The 20,449-nt window shown below is 37.2% G+C and overlaps 2 protein-coding genes across 7 annotated transcripts in view; one reads left to right on the forward strand and one right to left on the reverse strand.

The window, feature by feature from the left end:
• Positions 1-823: 823 nt before the first annotated feature.
• On the reverse strand, positions 824-7,074 carry MRPS18C (mitochondrial ribosomal protein S18C). The gene is made up of 6 exons (XM_072405328.1): positions 6,900-7,074; positions 4,642-4,688; positions 2,984-3,067; positions 1,920-1,977; positions 1,022-1,081; positions 824-936 (listed from the first exon to the last, which is right to left on the reverse strand). The coding sequence occupies exons 1-6, from the start codon at positions 7,000-7,002 to the stop codon at positions 872-874; spliced, it is 417 nt and encodes a 138-aa protein (XP_072261429.1). The 5' UTR covers positions 7,003-7,074; the 3' UTR covers positions 824-871.
• Positions 7,075-7,327: 253 nt separating this feature from the next.
• The window catches only part of HELQ (helicase, POLQ like), a 35,543-nt gene continuing 22,421 nt past the window's right edge, over positions 7,328-20,449 (forward strand). Inside the window, exons 1-9 of one of the 6 annotated variants that reach the window (XM_072405332.1) lie at positions 7,328-7,416; positions 7,844-7,993; positions 8,904-9,600; positions 11,956-12,134; positions 13,812-14,012; positions 14,827-14,899; positions 15,979-16,076; positions 16,459-16,557; positions 16,899-17,044. In XM_072405332.1, coding sequence (XP_072261433.1) covers positions 7,961-7,993; positions 8,904-9,600; positions 11,956-12,134; positions 13,812-14,012; positions 14,827-14,899; positions 15,979-16,076; positions 16,459-16,557; positions 16,899-17,044 — 1,526 coding nt within the window. In that variant the 5' untranslated portion in view covers positions 7,328-7,416; positions 7,844-7,960. Of the gene's footprint in view, positions 7,417-7,485; positions 8,272-8,903; positions 9,601-9,648; positions 9,754-11,955; positions 12,135-13,811; positions 14,013-14,826; positions 14,900-15,978; positions 16,077-16,458; positions 16,558-16,898; positions 17,045-20,449 lie in introns of those variants that run through there. The other 5 variants (XM_072405330.1, XM_072405334.1, XM_072405329.1 and 2 more) reach the window with 5 other exon arrangements.

The raw sequence follows: 20,449 nt of genomic DNA on the forward strand, positions 1-20,449 counted from the left end.
GACGCTAATGATAGAAGAATGTGACCTCCCAGAAGAATGCGTCAGGAAAGCTGGCAAGCGAAAGAGACCCCCACAGAAAAGTAAAGCTGACTTATCGTTAAGGACAAGATCTTCTACACGAGAGGCAAACCTTGATGATAACAAATTATTGTTAAACAGTGGGACAGAAACAGAAGATGATTCACAACCTTTAAACATGGACTGCTTAGGTCCACAGTCACCAACATTTTAATAGTCAAAGCATTCTTCTCCACTGTTCTGACTTTGTTAGTTTGGATTTAGAGATACTGCCTTTGACTTATTTTTCTAGGTCCGTTTTCAAAGCCTTTCATGCAGATACTATGGTAAAAAGTAAACTCAGCAGTGTGGTAGCCTAATAATTTTAATTGGCTCACAATGTGCATTACTAACCAATACAAAACATTCCTGCACCAATTTTTTGAAAATGCACAGATCAGTGATTGCCTGAACAAAATGACAGGAGAGAGGACACAGTTCCTTTCTGTCACTCATTTCAAAGCAGCTCATTTCAGTTCAGTATGGTCTGGTACTGGTTGGGGACCAGATTTAAATTATTTTGCTATTTTTTTTTACATTGTATAATGTTATTCTTTATTAGAACATTTGGGGCACTGCTAACAAACAAGGGGATGTTTGTGAAATTTTTTATATAAGTAGGTATTTGTCATAATTGTTTTTGTAAGAAAAGAAGATATTAATTTTTGGTGAAATAAAAGAAGTTAGATCTTTTGTCAGTCATTTTTTTTGCCACCACCTCTGTGCCTAGCAAGGTGAGTTTAAATGTGCAATAAACAGGCAGAAGCCCATGTCTAAACAATATTTTAATAACAAAAACAATAAGCATGGCGTTTCAGATAATGCAGATTTTAGGATCTTTAAGAAATGCTGGGTCCTTGTACGTGACGGGCATAAAACCTGTAAAACACAAACATCAAATGTTTTATAATGGTTCTGATGCAGTGGATATAAAGCTTATGCAAAACATAACTTAGAAACTTACCCATAGTATCTGTTCTTTTAATGGCCTTTGCAATCTCTTTTTGTTTTTTATTACACAACCCTGTAAGAAAAACAGTCACAATTCTAAAAAAAAACATACTTGCCATCAGTAAAGACACTTAATATATAACATAGTGAATGTTGCTATCTGTTCTCCATTATACACTTTGGTATTACTCTGCCATGGCCTGCATGTCACTGCCCATCCATAAAACACAATCCGTGGTGTTTAAGCCTGTCGAAGTTTCTTTGTGCCCAACACATCAAAGAAAATCACTCTGCAATAATGCTTGTATTTGTTTTTTTCAGTTGTAGAGCCCGAAGCATATTCATGAAGCATGTTGCTGTTTACCCGAAAATAATTTTTCATTTATGCCAGTTTATCATGAAGCATAAGCAGGAAGGTGTGTTTGAGCTTTGGGGCTTTCTAACTTAAGCCTTCTTCACCAGATTGATGCATATATTTCCTGTGTTCTGCACTTGGCCCCTGGTACAGTAGTATTTATTGCAATGCAATCGGCACTGCAAGATAAGCATGTTATCCTGGGGTCGGTTTGTGGGGCTTAATATCCAAAATAGACACTGACTCACAGCAAAATTGATTCTTTTATTGAGCATGTATGCTATGCTAAGTATTGTAGTAAGTTTTAATTCACCTACAAACCTATTATAAAATTATACATGTTTTTGAAACTTTGGAAAAGTGTCCAGGAATAGAAACACATCTACTAGTCTCGATAATATATTCCAAACTAAATTACGCAAGTTTACAAATTTAAGTGCACATCAACAAAAATGGCTTATTTTCATCTTTTTTAAAAAACATATCAACCTGCTATCTTTATTCTGACTTGAGAATAGTTAATAATAAAGAGCCTAAACTACTAGAAAATAACTACCTGTTATTTGCCTTCCATAAATACGACCGGTGTGCGGTGACACAAACTGGGATAGCAGCTGTGGAAGAAAAATAATTCAGTGTTAAAATGTATGTGTTAAACTGTCATTGTTCCTCTAGTTATTTTTTACTGAACAATTCATAAACTGAGTAAACAACCTCCAATAAATGTTTTAAAAAACATGCTTTAGATCGAAGCTTTACAGCCCCCCCCCCCTTCCATCTATTCCCAAGGTAAAGTTAACTTACAACACTGGATGAAATATCAGTCACCTTGTAAAAAGCATACTTACCGATCCAGCAGATGGCAAGTCAAATCACAGTTTTAGTAATTGGTGCTAGGGCTGTCTGACATGTCAGAGTGTTGCATAGTATGATCTCTGACAGCTTTCAAATTACTGTTGTGTTCTGTAGTGACATGGAGGCTGCTTAGACAGCGTGTGGTGGGGGGCGCACTATGTGATACACCCACAAATGTAAGAGAGCAGGGCAGATGGTATCCCTTGAGGAAGACTGTTTTAACCACAGGTCCCACATAGTCACTTTTCTTACCAGCCCCCTTTGTTTCTTTGGCAGACTCTGCTCCATTGCATGTGAGGAGCCTGCCCAAAAGCTGAGCCCCTACTAGACACTGCATGTGGGTAAAAAAATCCTCCATTATTTTATCCAATAAAAGGAGTGAAATTTCACATTTATTTTAAATCTTCAAAATTCAGTTTTTAGTACTCTCTTTAGTAGGTCAATGACTAGGAATGATCAGATTAGAGGTTCTGATTACACTCTGATTTTACTAAGCTGCACCTGTATTGTGGGTCAGCATCTCAGAGAACTGAAAAGGATGCAGTTTATGTTTATTAGGTATACCTATGTAAATACTGACCATCTATATTACAAAGCGAGTGCTGCAGTCTACCTATGTAAATCTGCAATCATCTCATCATCACCGGGTCAAATGACCTTAAAATCATCTCTTGACAGCAGGGAAAGTTGCAGCATCAAACGTGTAAAACCTGCAGGATCAATGATTTTTTAATGCACTTGAAATATGGAGATGTAAAAACATACCTGCACATTCTTATAGTCTATTGGTATCTCACACAAGATGCACCTTTTAGGAGGCTCTTTAAAAGGATTTTCCAATTGAACTGGCTGCAGACAAAACAAAGAGACATTTATTTGTTGTTACTTTTTAATAAACAACTTTTCTCTTTATATTATGCAAACATAATTGCCATAACCCAAATTTAATGTACAGCGCTGCATAATATGTTGGCGCTATATAAATCCTGTTTATTAATAATAATAAGAATATTAATAACAAATTCAGCCTAATAAAATACAAAACAGTGAGACTGTGTGTAAACAATGTACTCTAGTCAATAAGTTACATGCACTTGGATAGGCTAAGGCTATGTACACACGTTTCAACTTTCATTGTAAAGGATCTTTCACAATCCTTTCCAACGACAAACGACTGCACGATGCATGAATGAGCTCTGTACACACAGCACCGTTGTGCTCTATGGAGAGGAAAGGGGGAGAGCGACGAGAAGTGTTAATAGAAACTTTTTTACTGTTTCTTTACTTTTCCATGTGGACGCCAAATGTGCTGAAATTCTCTATCAGGGCAGGAGATGAGAACACTGCAAGACAATGATTTTTGAGGCCAAATAATATAGTGGTATGTTTAGAGAACAAAGATTGTTTTCATAGTGAAGCACTATATTGAGCACAAAATGATATAAAAATTGGTGATTAAGTCAGGTGTAAAGTGTTGTATGATCTAAAGGAGAACTACATTCTAACTATATTAAAATAATAGGATCAACCACAATGTATCCTGTATGTACGACCATCTGATGTTTTTTGCATCAAGAGTATCAAATTTTAAATGAATAATAATAAACTTCATATTTTTTTTGAATAAAAACCAAAGGCTTCTAACAGAGGTGAACCAATCATTGGCAAAACTGATCACATAACAAGCAGCTGTTGGGAACCTGGATTTATATGACTGAAATAGGAGGGTTTTCTAAATGTTCACCAAGGTTGCTAATATGTAAGGGCCATACTTGGTGTCCTTTTTATATGTAAATACTAGCCACCTGGCGGTCTTAGATATACAGTACCTCTTTCTAGAGTGACAACACTTTGTACTTGCTTCCCAACTACTTTCCTTTCTGTCACTACCAGTAAGCTGGTCCTAAGGCTATTTTCAGACTGGTGGTAAGGTTGTAGTGCAGGGCATCTCACCTGCAGCAAGCCATAAGAAATGAATAGGGGTGGCAGTGAGTGGTTCAATACTGCACACTGCTACATTTACAAATTTTCATTCTTTAAAACAACCAGTACAGCAATGTGGATAGTAGGCCACCAGGCTGACAGAAGTGGCATTGAAAACAATGTTTCTAATATAGGTCTGAACAAGAACCTGTCTATAATTTAGGAGACTGATCTTTGCTATAGTTAAAAGGTTCAGTTACTGGAGAATTTTCCAGGACAAAGCAGTGATATAGCATTAGTGGATGAAACCACAGAAAGCAGCGGAGGCCAGGTATCCAACACCATCAGACATGATTTGGATGCAGAATATTCTTCAGTGGACAGAGCACAGGAAAATTATTATTTCTAGTGACAGCATTGCCTAAACGTGACTTTTACCTTATATTTAGTCTGTTGCTTTGTAAAATAACTAGAACTACAAAGTCTTGATCAATACTTACTATATCTTCTGATGTTTTTTGTGAACTCTCACTGCTGCCTGGAGCAACTACAAAGACAGAACAAAGACAGTTATAAACATAATTCCAAGTATTGTCTCTTTTGTTATATAAACACATAGAAGCTGAGTGTGACCTCATTGTGTCATTGCACAGATCTATGCTCATGATTTACATTTCTGTACTGATTAATTACAGAGCAAACTTACAAGTCTGCATATTAGGAGCCAATATGTCTGAACTCATCTGGAACCTAATCCAAGTGTTTGTTTGCTCTATATGTCCTTTCCCAATAAATATTCACTGGAACCATGGTAATGTTGTAATCATTGTTCAACACTCATTGAAACATTCTTTAGTGGAAAATATTCCAGGTCCATGTGTTTTAAATGACCATCAGGTGAATCTGTTGAAAGTCAGATTTACCCCATGGAGGCTACAGTACCAATGAACAGATTTATGGGAAACAATGAGTACACACAATGAGAAATAAAAAGACTCATGGACTAGGCACTATTGTACTATTCTTAGATCAACCCTAGGAAGCAAATATACTAACAAAAATTGTGCTGTTTTTTTGGAGAGAATAAAAGATGAGGGCAAGAAAGTAGTTGTAAAAAAAATCCTGCAGGTATTACATTTTCACATTACCTAGTAGGCCTATATCATGAATTAATTCATCTTAGCCCATGCAATAATAGCTCAGCATAATCACAAATAAAACTTTAAAGGCATCCCTCAATTTTTAATTAGTAGGGTTATGCCTCGCTTACTAAATAGAAAGTTGTCTGACTAAATGTTGCAACAGACATATAGAAAGCTCAAAAAATCTCAATCCCAACACGTTTCGCCAGAAGGCTTCAGGGGATGTGCAAGGAGAGTCAGAGCATCTGTACAATAAAGTATAAACGGAAATGATCATAAATATTACATATACTTGTATATAGAAACAACATATTAGTGACAGGTCAGATCAGAAATATATAATTATTTAATAGACAATAAACATTTGGGCATCCCCGCACAGTGTGTGAATCCATGTGCGTCATTGACTTATATTGTACAGTGTGTATGTATATGTGTATATATATATATATATATATATATATATATATCTAGTCTCAATATGCAGTAATCTGCATGCAAACATAATGTGGTATCCAGTTTGGTATGAAAGGATCTAATATTATTTTACTATTAACTAGTTAACAAGGGGATTAGGAAAACCTTTTTGTTAACTAGTCAATATAAAATCGAGGGATACCTTTATAGTTTTATTTGTGATTTTACCATGTTTGCTATTCTTAGACTGATTCAATTAAATTTGTGTCACCCACTTTTTACTTATTTGAAAAATACACTTCAATCTTTTGCCCAAAAAAAAACCCTGCTTCTTTCCTCATTTTTTCATATGTATAGACAGAAGACACAAGTCATGGCATGTGTCCCGTTCTAACATAATAGAAGGAAGTACTTCATTCTCAATGCTGACATGCAATTTGCAACTCAATAAAAACACAATTCCTAAAGCTTTGCACACACGTTAGATGATTCTCGCCCTAGTAGAATGGTCATGTGTATCTCGGGTGAAAATCTGACGTGTACAACATCCCCCAAAGTCAATCATTATTGCTCTGCAGAAGATTGATGAAAGACCACTAATAAACGATCACTGATCATTCCTATGGAGGAGAACCCAGTGGTTTCCCTCTGGCTGATCCACTGCTCTCCACAATACAGAACAGTGCTGTGTACAATGACCATTAGTTTATCTGTCACTAGAAACAATCATAAAGGAATATCTGAAGTCTCTATGGGGCTTAGGTATTCTGTTAGTTGTGGATAGAAGTGTCAGACAGGTAACATTTCTGTACGGCTGTAATTTTTTGCCAGTGACCCCATTGAGAAGCTTCCTGTCCTTGGGGACACAGTTGTCACCATGACGAGACATAATAAAAACAATACATTCCTCATGTTACTGAAAAATATGTATTTGTTTTCTTTGCCATCACTGGGAAATTTCCTATCACACCCTATCAGGTCATAAAATGTATTAGTTTTACGATATGTTGGGAGTCTTGGCTTGTCCTTGAGGCCCCATACAGAGGTTTTGTGGAAATAGCTTTACCTATTCGTGTAGGGAAAGCTAAATAAAAATATGTGACCCCCAGCCTGACCTAATGCCTGCTACAAGACCTCTATGTGCATGTCATTATGTGTGACACACCATGTGTATGGAGGAGAAGAGCAGCATGGCTCACCTGAGTTGGATATCCCAGTGCTATACAGAGCTACAGGACTGCACCATGACGAGGACACCAGCCGGCATCTCCCGACTCCCCATAACAGCCTGGACACCAACATCTTACTGCAATGTCTGTTCTGTGACCTGAAGGGAGGACACAAAAACCAGAGCACCAGATCCTGTCAGTGCACCGGTCCGACTCATAACACCGCCCTGCGCACTACAGTTCCGCTAGCCAAACTCAGGACAGTAGGAGTTTGAGAGAATTTAAAAAATAAGCAGAAACACATTCACTTTCTAACAAGTGTATTTTTTTTTTTATTATTATTGTACGTGAAATACAAAAAAAAATGCGTTTTATTGGTTTTGTTTGCCCATGTCAAAAATGTCCGCCAAAATAATGACGTCATTATTGTTTGACGCAAGAGAACTGTTGTCTATATTCAAAAATCACCTAGCAGTGGCAATAGGAGAGGCTGTGTAAGCGGAGCTGAAGCTCGGAATGTTTGTGAAGACAAAGCTCTGGACTAAACGTGAGCTTCAGACTTAACTCCATGACACTGTCATGGGCTGCAGTGGTGGGGTGGTTGTACAATAAATAGGTATAGCAAATGAAAGATAGATACAGACAGTGACACAGGAGGAGGAGAGGATCCTGTCCCGAAGAGCTTACAATGTAGGAGGTGGGGGAAGTATCACACAATAGGAGGGGGATATGGAGTGGTGGGTCGGTAGTGAGGGTTTCAAAAGACAGAAGAAGATGGGTAGGCAAGTTTGAAAAAATGGTTTTTGAGCGCTCTTTTAAATGAGCAGAAAGTAGGAGCAAGCCGAATAGGAGGAGGAAATTATACATTGTAGTACTACTTAATGGGAATATTTCATATTGTCTTCTGTGCACTTGTTTTCATAACAATATATCTGATATTGTTCAGTAAAAATATTTTCATTCTCTTTTTGCAGAACTTAATACAAACTGAAGCCGAAACACAGCCATGCATTATATTATTTCATCGCCCTGAATTCACATAGATGTTAGGAGACTTTGACATCTTTTAGAATGAATAGATTGTCAATATAATGATGGGGATCATTCCCATTATTCACTTTCATGTTAGTATATAGTTTATTTTTTTTTCCCTTTCCAAAATGAATTTGTATTCATAAGTGTTTAGCATGGAAATCATCCCATTAGGATGACGGAAAGTGACGGACTTAGGGTTCAGAGGCGCGCACCAGTCCGTAAAAGAAGTTTGTCTTCAGGACACAGTCTCCTTACTCCAGCTAAAAAGCGGCCCGGTAGTGATAGAGAAGGGATGGAGATAACTTCTCATTCACATGGCATAAATTATTGCCCTAAAGAAGAAAATAACATGTATTCCAGTCATCAGGTGAGTGACACACAATGGCACTGCAGTAACTACTAGTTACTACTACTACTAGTCCCCGGGTTACATATGAGATAGGGACAGTAGGTTTGTTCTTAAGTTGAATTTGTATGTAAGTCGGAACAGGTACATCATTTTTAAAAAAAATGCAATTAGGACAGATGTTTGTCTCAATATATTAATAAGCAGTGTGGTGTCAGTTACTGTATAAAATCCTCACTGTGAGTTATTCACAAACAAAGCAAAAAAAAGATCTTAATGGAGGCTCGACATTCATTAACTTCTGGAGCAAGCTGTGCTTTAATATGGAAAAAGAAACAACTGCAGAGTTTGTCTTGGTCATTAAAGATTTACAAGAGGCTGCAAAAAGAGCTCACCCCCCCTAAGACCACCCACAACCTCAGCTGTTTTTAGCAAAAGATTTCTTCAGCAAGTCATGCCAGTTAGCAGAGAAGCCTCGTTCATATCTAGGAGACATCCATATGTCAGATGTCCTTAACCCGGGGACTGTCTGTATTGAAAAATTACTCATACTTAGGTGGTAAATTATTAGCTGCATTTCTGGTTTCAACATCTGTATATTAGGTCAACATGACAAGTAAAATACTGGGTATCCTTATGTTCTAACTTTGCAGGACTTTGGCAGTGATGATGACATGTTTGGAGAATATGACAGCTTTGCTGAAGATCCATCATTGCTGGCTCAGGTGGAAGACTTGGAATTAAAGTGCAAGCAGGAGACATCCAGTACTTTTCTATGTACTTTTACAGACACACTGGACACCGCTGGTCATACTTCAACATCGATTACAAGTTCTAAATTGTCATTTGAACAACCACTACCACAACAAACAAACCAAAGACCATTACCTTCAAAATTTGAAGCTGAATCAGATGAGTTTACAGAGGATTTTCCAGATGATATTCCTTGCTCACAGCTTCTTTGTCAGGATGCAAATCAAAATTTAGATTCAGACAGGACTACCATGAAACAATTCATAGATGATACTGATTTGTATGCTGATGCCTTAGGTCACCTCAACAAATGTGATAATGCAGATACAGAAAAATCATCAATCTTACCTCAAAAGGATGTAAAACGGAAGAGTTTACGAGACAGTCTTAAAAATACATTGACTGGGAATGCTAAAGTCCAAAGTCCACAAGTTTTGAGGACTAAGCAGATAAAGGAAACTATTCTTTTAGAAGAAATTGATGTTGCCAAAAAGACTGTAGCCGATTCTTCCAGCACAGACTTGGGACCTTTCTACGGCTTACCCAGTAAAGTTGGTGACCTTATTGAGGAGTTCAGAGGAATTAAAAAACTTTATGGTAAATACACATTTTTTCTTTAAAATGGTGATCTCCACCCTGAATTTACAAATTTACCATGAACTGGGTTGTCCTGGACCTATATGGATCATCATCAATGCAGAAATAATTCCTAATTTCTAGGGAGAAGTGAGTTGATGGAGTGATTAACAGGTACCCAAGGGCATTCTACATTTTCTTAAGGAGCAGTAATTATGTAATCCCACATCAGAAGCAATCAGGTAGTGTGGAGAACTTCAACTTCCACATTCACAACACAATCACTTGTATATGGACAGATTCTTAGTAGCTTTATCTTGAACTTTTTTTTTTTTTTTCAGCATTCTAATGTAAGTCCAAATCACAAACATAATTGAAAAGTCTGTTCAAAGGTCCTTTACATACAGCACTTCTAGGAGTGTTGGGTGCTGGGTCTCTTGATGTGGTCTGTAGTGTATCCTACCAGCATTTAGGTCACTACAGGATAAGGGGTCCAGGTAATAGAACCACAATGTAACCGAGAACCAGGCATTCAACACACCCAAAAGTTTTGTGTATACTAAAGATCTTTCAACAAGCTATATTAATTATAAAAGGAGTTCCCTGAAGATCTGAAACCCGATGTAAAAAATGTTGAGAAACACTGGTATGTATGTTTCTCCTATTCCTTTACTCATAAAACAAATGTAATATCTTCAACCCTACCATTCTCATTATTGTAGCCTGTGTATATGTTAAACCAGAGGTACTATTCACATTAATAACTTTATTATGATCAGGGGGAGTAACTAGTAGTTTGCCACCACTTTATTGTCCACTGGAGTTGGGTAAAAACCCTGTACATCTGGGTATGGAAGATGCTGTGCCTCTGACCTGATTACAGCTTTGTAGTTATCAGTCTGAAAGAGCCTTAAAGCTGCATCGAGTCCTTTAAGAATTATTTTATAGCAAGCTCCACCTAATTAAAACCCTAAATGAAGTTTTCCAGTAACATTAAAATTATTTTATGTAACTTTCAGTTTCAGTTTTGAAAGTAAATAACCAACAGGCTTTTACAAGAATGTAGCACACAAGGCTCTAAAATGTGAAAAGAATCCAAGAGTTACACGTGGTGGATGGGTAAAAGACTACACATATATCAGGGGTCAGCAACCTTTTGAGTCGAAAGAGCCAAAAATTACAATTTTACAATTTTTTTACAAAATTTTTTCTTGCCAACAATAAATTGTACTCGCATAAATAGTTTTTTGATAAAAAAAACGAATCTATTTATTCATAAGAAAAAATATCTATTTATTCATATATAAGTAGTGTTTTTCACAACAAATTAGATAATATATATATGGCATTTTTAGATAATTACCTATTATTTAAGTAAAAAATTAAAACAAGTAAACATTTACTTACAACACTAACTTGTACTTCAATAAGAAACAATTGACTAAACAAATTCAATGGGAGCGTTGGCTTTGCATGGTTTTAGAAAGTTTGGATAACATTAGATGACATTTCATTTTCCTCAGAATTCTGTAATGGTGAAACAGTTACAAACATTTTGATTTTCCATGTATTGTTGCTAAACTGCCCACTTTTGTATTTTATTGTAGAAATATAGATACCTTTAGGCTATCTCCTAGCCTGGCTTTTTGTGAAGCTGCGGCTCTTTAATTCAGTCTGTCGGAAGCTCTCGAGTGTCACGGGGGAGGGGTGTGGTGGAAAGCCAGGCTGAGAGATAGAATAGCTTCCGACAGACTGAATTAAAGAGCCGCAGCTTCACATCTAAAGAGCCGCATGTGGCTCGCGAGCTGCAGGTTGCCGACCCCTGTGTTATATCATTTATGTTTACCTATGAAGTGGGGATTCCCTTTGGGTTTGTGTGGTGTTATTGATTATATAGTGTATTTCCATAAGGTGAGAACATTTTGGGATTGTTTTTAAGTTGTTTTCTTAGATTTTTTTTATTACTTTTTAGGCAATATTCTGATATCAGACATATTTTCAGTGAAATGTATGTACATAGTTGCCATTATTTAGAGTATACTAAGTTATACCATGCATCCCCAGATTTCAGACAACTTTAGTTCCTATTCTTTCAGTCCTGTTAAATTGATTTTAAGCCATTTAAAGGCTATATTTAAAACAAATTTCTGAGTCACAAGTTCCAAACCAGAAATATCAAGGAAAGCTAGATTTTATATTTTTGTATATTTAAAATAAATATTTCTTCTACCACAGTGTGAAATGTTTTGGGCAGTTGTTTAGTCTACCTTTTTATCTATTTAAGATATGGAATAAAACTTGAAAATTTATTTTAAAACAAGATCTTTATTTTACTTAGATCTTGATTTGAAGTTTTCTGTTTATTTTCTTTTACAGATTGGCAGCATACGTGTCTAACTCTGGATTCCCTAAAGCAGAGGAAGAATTTAATTTACTCATTGCCAACAAGTGGAGGCAAAACACTTGTTGCAGAGATTGTAATGCTTCAGGAGCTTCTATGTAGAAAAAAGGATGTTCTTATAATCTTACCCTACGTGGCTATTGTTCAGGAAAAGGTAAGTTCTGTTCTAGCCTGAGGCCAATGTTGTACTAGCAGTCATTTTCAAGGTAGCTGCTCAACAGTGGTGAGATTGCTAGGAAAGCAGTGAGATCACTTGCCCCTTTTTACAATGTGACTCCCTCACTGACCGAATACTTGAGGTGCAGAGTGCTGCCTCCTAAGAAGCAAGTTAGATTCCACAGCATTTTGGCAAGTAAGAGAATGATGCCATAGGATCGGGTGAGTAGTCTCTGGTGAGGATTGTTACTATGAAAAGACCTCACGTTCATTGCTTAATAACTGTAATGAATAGGAAGCAACAAGTTTATCTTTTAAAGCTCATTGACTGAGACGGGCACCTTTTGTAAGGGATCTTGACACGTGAACTGTAACATTCACTAACATTTGTACACCACAGATTGATATCTGTAAGCAATACAGTCTAAGGATCAGTATATAAAGCAGTGAATTCAATATTTAGCTTCTTCTAGTGAAAAATCTTCCAGACCCATGAAATTTTAATGGCAATGATTAATTCTCCATCAGTAAATGTCCAACTCACTGGTTTTTAAATAAACAGTTTCCTTACTTCCTTTTGTTACTCTTCTTAACATGCTGATCTTGCACAGAGTTTATGGTGTAATAATTCAGTGATGAATGGTGATTAATGCTTGACAGAATGTAGTAAGAATGGTGAGTTAAGAGGGCAATGGCGATGTAACATACTGTTACCTGACAGTAGTTTAACAGAAATTGATGAGTTTTAAACACCTGCTTGATTTTTAGGTTGGACACATTACTTTCTAAAGGGCTTAATGACATGCTGCAATACATGCTTTTCTTTAAAAACAGCTACATGAGTGTTTACTGTGTAAATAAATATGTAGCAATATATTTTCAAATGTTTCTTTTTTGTTACATGTTAATATTAGTGGAATATGGTAGACCTGTGCCCTCCAGTGGAATTTCTAGGTGTTGCAGTTTATGTGCAGCAAATCCTTTGTTTATATTGCCACTTTTTTTTTTAGTCTAGTCTCATTGTTTTTGTTCACACCTGGTAATTTGGTTATGCAAACCTATTACATAAATATATACTTTTGAATAACATCATGCTATTTTATTAGAAGTTAGGGCACCTATTTTATTAGCATGAGAGGGTTGCAAGTTTGTCAGGAAGTCCATCACAAGAGATGCACATCCTCTGCCATAGCTGACTTTGCCATCTTTAAATGCTAATTCATAGGCTCTCATGTTGATCCAGTGGCTTCAATAGTCATCTTCTTTTGCCATCCCTTTAAACAGCCATTGTATTTCTACTGGTAAGTTTATGCACACAAAATGGTGAACTTTGTATGCCATATATATTGTAATTAAATACTAAACAAACTTCTGATACTAAAATTCACCCCTGAGACTGAAGCAGTGTAGTATGCTTAGGGCTCAATTCAAAAAACAGGGAAACTGACATTCCCTAAAACACTTCCCTGTGGGAAATCCATTACTGCCATTGAAACCCATGGACCTGGATGATGTTTGAGAGAATGCTTGATTCCCTGTTTTATAAATAGTGCCCTTAGTGTGTCACTTTTTTTTTTTTTTTTTTTTGCACTGTTGGACCAAACAAATTTAGGTCTACCAGTCTATGTCAGAGTACTTTTTATCAATTTAGGTTGTTATTTGTAAATTTTTTCAGGTTCGTGGCTTATCTGGATTTGGAGTAGAATTGGACTTTTTGATAGAGGAGTATGCTGGGAGCAAAGGAAGATTTCCACCAATCAAAAGAAGAACCAAAAAATCTCTATACATTGCAACTATAGAAAAAGGTCACAGTCTGGTGAATTCATTGATTGAAACTGGACGAATAAGCGATTTAGGCCTAGTTGTTGTTGATGAGGTAATACATGAAATACTTAACTTTAGAAAAGTTTTTTTTACCTACATGCTTAGTTCAGCAAATCTTGTTTAGGATCTTTAGTTAACCTTTATTTTTTACTGACTTTATTACTATATTTTTTAATTTGGTAAATTTGTACTCCTATATATTTTACATTTAGTATCCTTAAAGCCTCAAACAGGCAACCTAAAGTGCTTGACATGTTTTACCTGGTCACTTATAGCAGTGCTTAGGCTTGGTAATAGGCTATTCAGGTTATGTACACTGAATTGTGGGGGAAATGGGAGATTAAATGACCTGGTACCATACCTGTTTATTTCCTGAGAGGTAAAATAATGGATTAAAGTATCAGGGGAAGTATGGTTAAAGTTTATGCACATTTTACTGGGTACCTAGCAAATGGAGCTGGCTAAACAAATGAAAAAACTCCTTAAACAGAAGCTCTTTCAAATTCCATTCATAGTCTTAGTTTTTTTGCTTGGCCTGCTGCAAATAAATAGTCAGAACCTTGTATAGTGTCTGCCAGGCGTACCTAAGTTACAAACTTTACTGAAGAAAATGAGAAGTTTCCAGCAAGTAAGACAAATCACATGTAATAATTTCAGTGGTATGTATAGTATGTATTTTTTCCCCTTGTCCCAAATTGTGTGTGTAGGTGGAAGGATGGATGGAAGTAACAAACTTTGTCAGTTGTTCAGTACCATTTACTTCTTGTGAATCTAAAATACTTTGTTGCTTTATCAGAATACATTGTCACTATTTAATTATGTGTTTATTGACCATTCCTATTTGTATCCTTTTTTCCTTCCAATAGTTGCATATGTTGAGTGAGGGTAGCAGAGGTGCAATTCTTGAAATGACTCTGGCTAAAATTCTCTACACAAGTAGTAAGTAATTTTTATTACAATTTTTTGATATGTTGCATTTCTTGACATGAATTCTGTTTTTTAAAGAAGGTATTTACAACAATGTTCTATGAGAAAAATACTGAAGCAGGCATTGCTGAAAATGTTAGTTAATTGGCTGCCTAATATTTAAGCATTGGCCCACAACAAGTTCACAGTTAAAAGAAAAAAAAGGACAATCTCCATACATGTGATAAGTTTATTGGTCAAAATATAGGGGCAATCATGACTGTCTTATTTTTCTGGTGTCAGGTTTTCTTTCGAGCATATCCAGTTTAATTAATTCTGCTTTTCTTCTATCAGTTTAATTTAACTGCTTAATATTACATGTTGTTTAACAGATCTAGCCATATGAATAGCTTCAAGCTTTTGTGGGGCTCATTACATAGAGGAACGTATCAAAATAGAGCATCAGTGTCATGTCGATTTCACAGATAGTGATAGGAAACGGTTGTGACCTAAACTGGAGGTTAGATCTTCCAGTGTTGACAGCTGTCTAAAATTAAATTAAATTTTGCCTCCCCCCACTGGATACATAAAACAAAAGAAAGATATAGCTGAATAGGGCTTCAAACACTTCCTGTGCTTACACACCTGCTGCAGCATCACTATCCTTTTGTTGACTTTTTTGTTGATAAGGAATAGGCAAAGGTGGGTATGAACTATAATAACTGGACAAACTTAGATTAGGGATTTATGGCAAGGGGACCAGTTGGACCATCAATGAATAGTTACAGTCAACAGATTTTGCCAGTCATTTAGGCTCAGGGTAGGATGAGATGGACTTTTAATAGGAATACTGCCCAAGCCTGTGACTCCTTCAACACTCTCATTCCATATTTCCTGCCTCTGCCCAGCATATTAGTGTTTAGGAAAAACTCTCCTGATTCATTTTGGAATTTAAGGTAAAAAGACTGGCAAATAAATTTTGCTGGTAGATTTTCATATCAATGTTCCAAAGATGTAATTTTTTTTGGATGGAGTCTCTTTGATTTGCAATCATTTTGATACTCATAATTTTTTTTCAGTCCAACTAATTTTATATTTCTCCCTGTGTACAGAAAACACCCAAATTATTGGAATGAGTGCAACATTAAACAATGTTAATGAACTGCAACAGTTCCTGAAGGCAGAATATTACACAGATACCTTCCGTCCTGTAAGTTCCTCCATTCTGTTCATTAAGGAGTATCTCATTCCAGCAGAAAGCAGAGTGGGTAGAAGTAGTGTGTAAATAATGCTATGCTTGGGCCAAATCAAGTAGATTTGCAAGTTTCAATGGAAAATTTTATTTATGTACTCCACCCTTCTAACTAAAAAATTAGGTATGCAAAGTTCTCTTGTGCACAGTATTAAAAAAAAAAAAATATTCGTATTAAGAAAAACAGGCTAACTAGATAATATTTAGCAGAATTTTGAAAATAATAAAATGTCACAAGCTTTGGGCACAAGAAACAATATTTGTAAATTAATCCTAAACTTTGTTTTAAACACAAAAAATATTAAAAATAAACCTTTCCTGATTCTTTATTATGTTCCAGGTGGAGCTGAAAGAGTATGTTAAACTGAAAGATTGTATTTATGAGGTTGACAGTAAGGCTGAAAATAACTTTACGTTATCACGTCCTCTTAACTACAAGGTAATATATAAAAAGATAGTACACCCTGTTATAGCACAAAACATGAATATCACAGAGTTAAAATGGCACATTCTACAGCAGAACACTTGAGTATAACTATACACTGTGCAGAGTAAACACTGCACACAATAACATGTTCGATTGCATTTATACACTGATGGGCAACACCACACTGAAGGCATAAAATCTGCACAGCACAGATATGATTGTACAAAGTTAAAAAATATATTCTAAAAATTGAATTGTGTAGAAATAAGCTCACTTTTTAGAATGAAAAATAATAGGTGCTTTATTCACAGATGTATTGATGATAATTTTGTTTTTATTTGTTGAAATTGTAGTATTCAAGCAATATGCTAAGACTAGATCCTGATCACATTATTGCTCTGGTGACTGAAGTTATCCCTAATCATTCTTGTTTGGTCTTCTGCCCTACCAAAAAGAACTGTGAGAATGTTGCAGAGATGATCTGTAAATACCTTAACAAGTAAGCCAACAGTTTTCTTTGTTTCAAGAGTACTATATGTAGATATTGTGATAAATATCACAATTTAATTTTCATTTCTCATTTGCTTGCTTTGGAAGATAAATTCAGGATATTACCGCAGCAGATACAGGCACTGATAGAGTTGTCAAAGTACATCCAATACCCAAACTTTTTTTCTTAGTAGATTTAGTAAGAAATGGTTAAAACTTTGTTTTTTTTTTCTATTGGCAAATGTTCCATTCATATCTTACAATACAGTGCATGGGGAAATGGCTCCAAAATAAGGGGAGATCTCATCTAATACAGCTTAGCTTAGTCACTATAACAGGTGTGTGCCCTTTTAAAGGCATTTTCCCCACCTTGTGTCCCTAACAACTGTAATATATAACTAAAATAATAAAATCATGTTTATGTTTTTTTTAACATGCCAGACTCCCCAAACAAAAAAAAGTTTGTGCTTAATATATACTTTTACTCTTCATTATTAAAGTCAAAACATAGGTCATCTTGGTGGCATATATAAGAGCTCTCTTATTCTGCTATATAAATGGCAGTGATGTTTTTAATCCCTAAAGAAGGAATATCTTTGTTAGCATCTGCTGTGTCCATTTGTCTAGAGTGTTTTTTTTTGTTTGTTTTTTTAGTGGATAAAATAAGAACATGAGGGCCATTGACTTACCCATCAATATAATTTTCATTTTTATATTAACGAAGTAGCATGGTGCAATAACTTTGCAGGCCCAGGAGTGGCAAACCTTTACCATAGGTAATACACTTGCACATGTTGCCTTTTAGTTGTGGAGGTTTACTAAGTTTGAACTGAACCTAAAAAAATAAAAATTAGGAAGAGTTTTTTTTTCAGAGGGGACATGCTATGTCTCCTCAGCAATAAACAAACTTGCCTGTCTGTGCACATTCTTCTGTAGAATGTGCAGCAGAGTTTAAAATCTCAGCATAAACTGGTGCCAAGATCATAAGAATCTTCAAGATTTCAGTGCAGCAGCAGCTTGCAGCACAGTGTTGTGAGCTCAGACAAGGTAGAATGGCAAAGAGATGTTGGGATGTTGTAACTTGAAAACCTGGAAAAAAGGGCAGAGCAGATTGCTGCAAACAGAATTATTATTAATAAACAGGATTTATGTAGCGCCAACATATTACGCAGCGCAAATGGTAGACTAATACAGACAGTGATATAGGAGGGCAGGACCCTGCCCCAAAGAGCTTACAATCTACTAGGTGGGGGAATGTACACACAATAGGAGGGGAGATATGTAGTGGTGGGAAGTAGTGATGGTTTCAAAAGACAGAAGAGGATGGGTAGGCAAGTTTGAAAAAATGGGTTTTGAGTGCTCTTTTAAATGAGCAGAAAGTAGCAGCAAGCCGAATAGGAAGAGGAAGACCATTCCAGAGAATCAGGGCAGCTCTGGAGAATTCTTGTAGGGATTTGAAGGAAAAGCACAGGAGCTTGAATTTGATTCTAAGGTGAAATGGAAGCCAGTGTAGAGATCTGCAAAGAGATGCAGCGGAAGAGGAGTGGAGGGAAGGATGGATGAGTTTGGCTGCAGCATTCATAATAGATTGAAGAGGAAAGAGTCGGGTTAGTGGAATACCAGAGAGGAGGAGGTTACAGTAGTCCAGACGAGAGATAAGAGCGTGTACAAGGAGTTTGGTGGTCTCAGGTGCAGATTTTGGAGATGTTGCGTAGTTGAAAGTGACAGGACCTGCAAATGTTCTGAATATGGTGGGTAAATGAGAGGGCAGAGTCAAAGGTGACACCAGGACAACGTGCCTGAGGGGAGGGACGAATAACAGTTTTGTTAACAGTTAGAAATATGTTAGGGGGAGTTTTGGAATTTGAGGGGGGGATGATGGTGAGTTTTGTTTTATCCAGGCTGACTTTCAGAAATCGGTGGGACATCCATGATGAGATGGCTGACAGGCAGCATGAGACCTTATCCAGGACTGAGGGAGACAAGTAAGGAGTGGACAGAAAGATTTGAGTGTCATCAGCATACAGGTGGTACTGTAAGCCATAGGAGGATATAAGACTACCGAGAGAGGAGGTGTACAGAGAAAAGAGAACTGGTCCAAGGACTGACCCTTGGGGAATACCAACAGAGAGGAGAGTGGGCGAGGAGGAATTACCATTGAAAGAAACTTGAAAGGAGCGGTCAGACAGATAGGAAGGAAACTAAGAGAGAGCAGCGTCACTGATATCGATAGAGTGCATGATTTGTAGTCGAAGGGGGTGATCAACAGTGTCAAAAGCAGAGAAAAGATCAAGGAGAAGGAGCAGGGAAAAGTTGCCTTGAGACTTAGCTCTGATGAGGTCATTGGCCACTTTAGTAAGGGCTGTTTCAGTGGAGTGGGCAGCTCTAAAACCAGACCGGAGAGGGTCAAGGAGAGAGTTGGTGCTCAGGTAATCGGTGAGTCTTTTGTAGACAAGGCGTTCAAGAAGTTTGGAGACATATGGGAGAAGGGAGATAGGATGGTAGTTAGAGGGTAGGGAGGGGTCCAGTGAGGGTTTCTTTAGGATAGGGGAATTATGGCATGTTTGAAAGCTGAGGGGTATTTACCAGTAGAAAGGGAGAGGTTGAATAGTTTGGTCAGGGCAGGGGCCAGGGTGGAGGAATGGGCACGGAGTATATCAGAGGGAATTGGGTCAAGCAGACATGTAGTAGATGGAGATGATAAGAGAAGAGACTTCCTTCACAGTAACAGGGCTGAGGGAGGCCAGTGATGATTTACAGGTGGAATGGGTGGGTATGGTTGGAGTGGCTCGGTGAGCAGATACATCATGTCTGATTTTGTCTATTTTATCTCTAAAGTAGGTGGCAATGTCTTGGACAGAGAAGGTTGTTGTGGGGGCAGCAGGTGTGGTGTTTAGGAGGGAGTCAATTGTTGAGAAGAGGTTGCGTGGGTTGGAAGCTTGAGAGGAAATGACTGCGGAGAAATAATTTTGCTTGGTGACAGTGAGCTCTGTGTTAATGCTTTGTAGCTTGGCTTTGTAGTCCATGAAGTCAGTGCTGAGGCCAGATTTTCTCCACTTAAGCTCAGCTGCACGAACAGTCTTTTGTAGCTGTTTGGTGTGAGTTTTGTGCCAGGGTCGGGGGGTTGGCAGGGTGGGGGTAGCAGAAGGTGTCAGGGGCAACTTTATCCAAAGCCAAGGAAAGAGAGTGGTTTAACATGATGGCAGCTTCATCTGGGGAGGTGATTTTGGAGAGAGTGTGGGTTAGGGATGCAAGGCAGTTTGAGAAAAGGTTGTAGTTAAGGTTACGGATATCTCGGAGAGCAGTTTGGCTGAGGGGAGAAGGTTGGGTTCATCCATTGCAACACTGAAGTCACCAAGGATGAGGGTGGGCAGGTCATGGGAAAGAATGTGTGGCAGCCAGGATGCAAAGTTAT

The sequence above is a fragment of the Pyxicephalus adspersus genome, chromosome 3 (assembly GCF_032062135.1).
Source record: "Pyxicephalus adspersus chromosome 3, UCB_Pads_2.0, whole genome shotgun sequence".
In the NCBI taxonomy this organism is placed as follows: domain Eukaryota; kingdom Metazoa; phylum Chordata; class Amphibia; order Anura; family Pyxicephalidae; genus Pyxicephalus; species Pyxicephalus adspersus.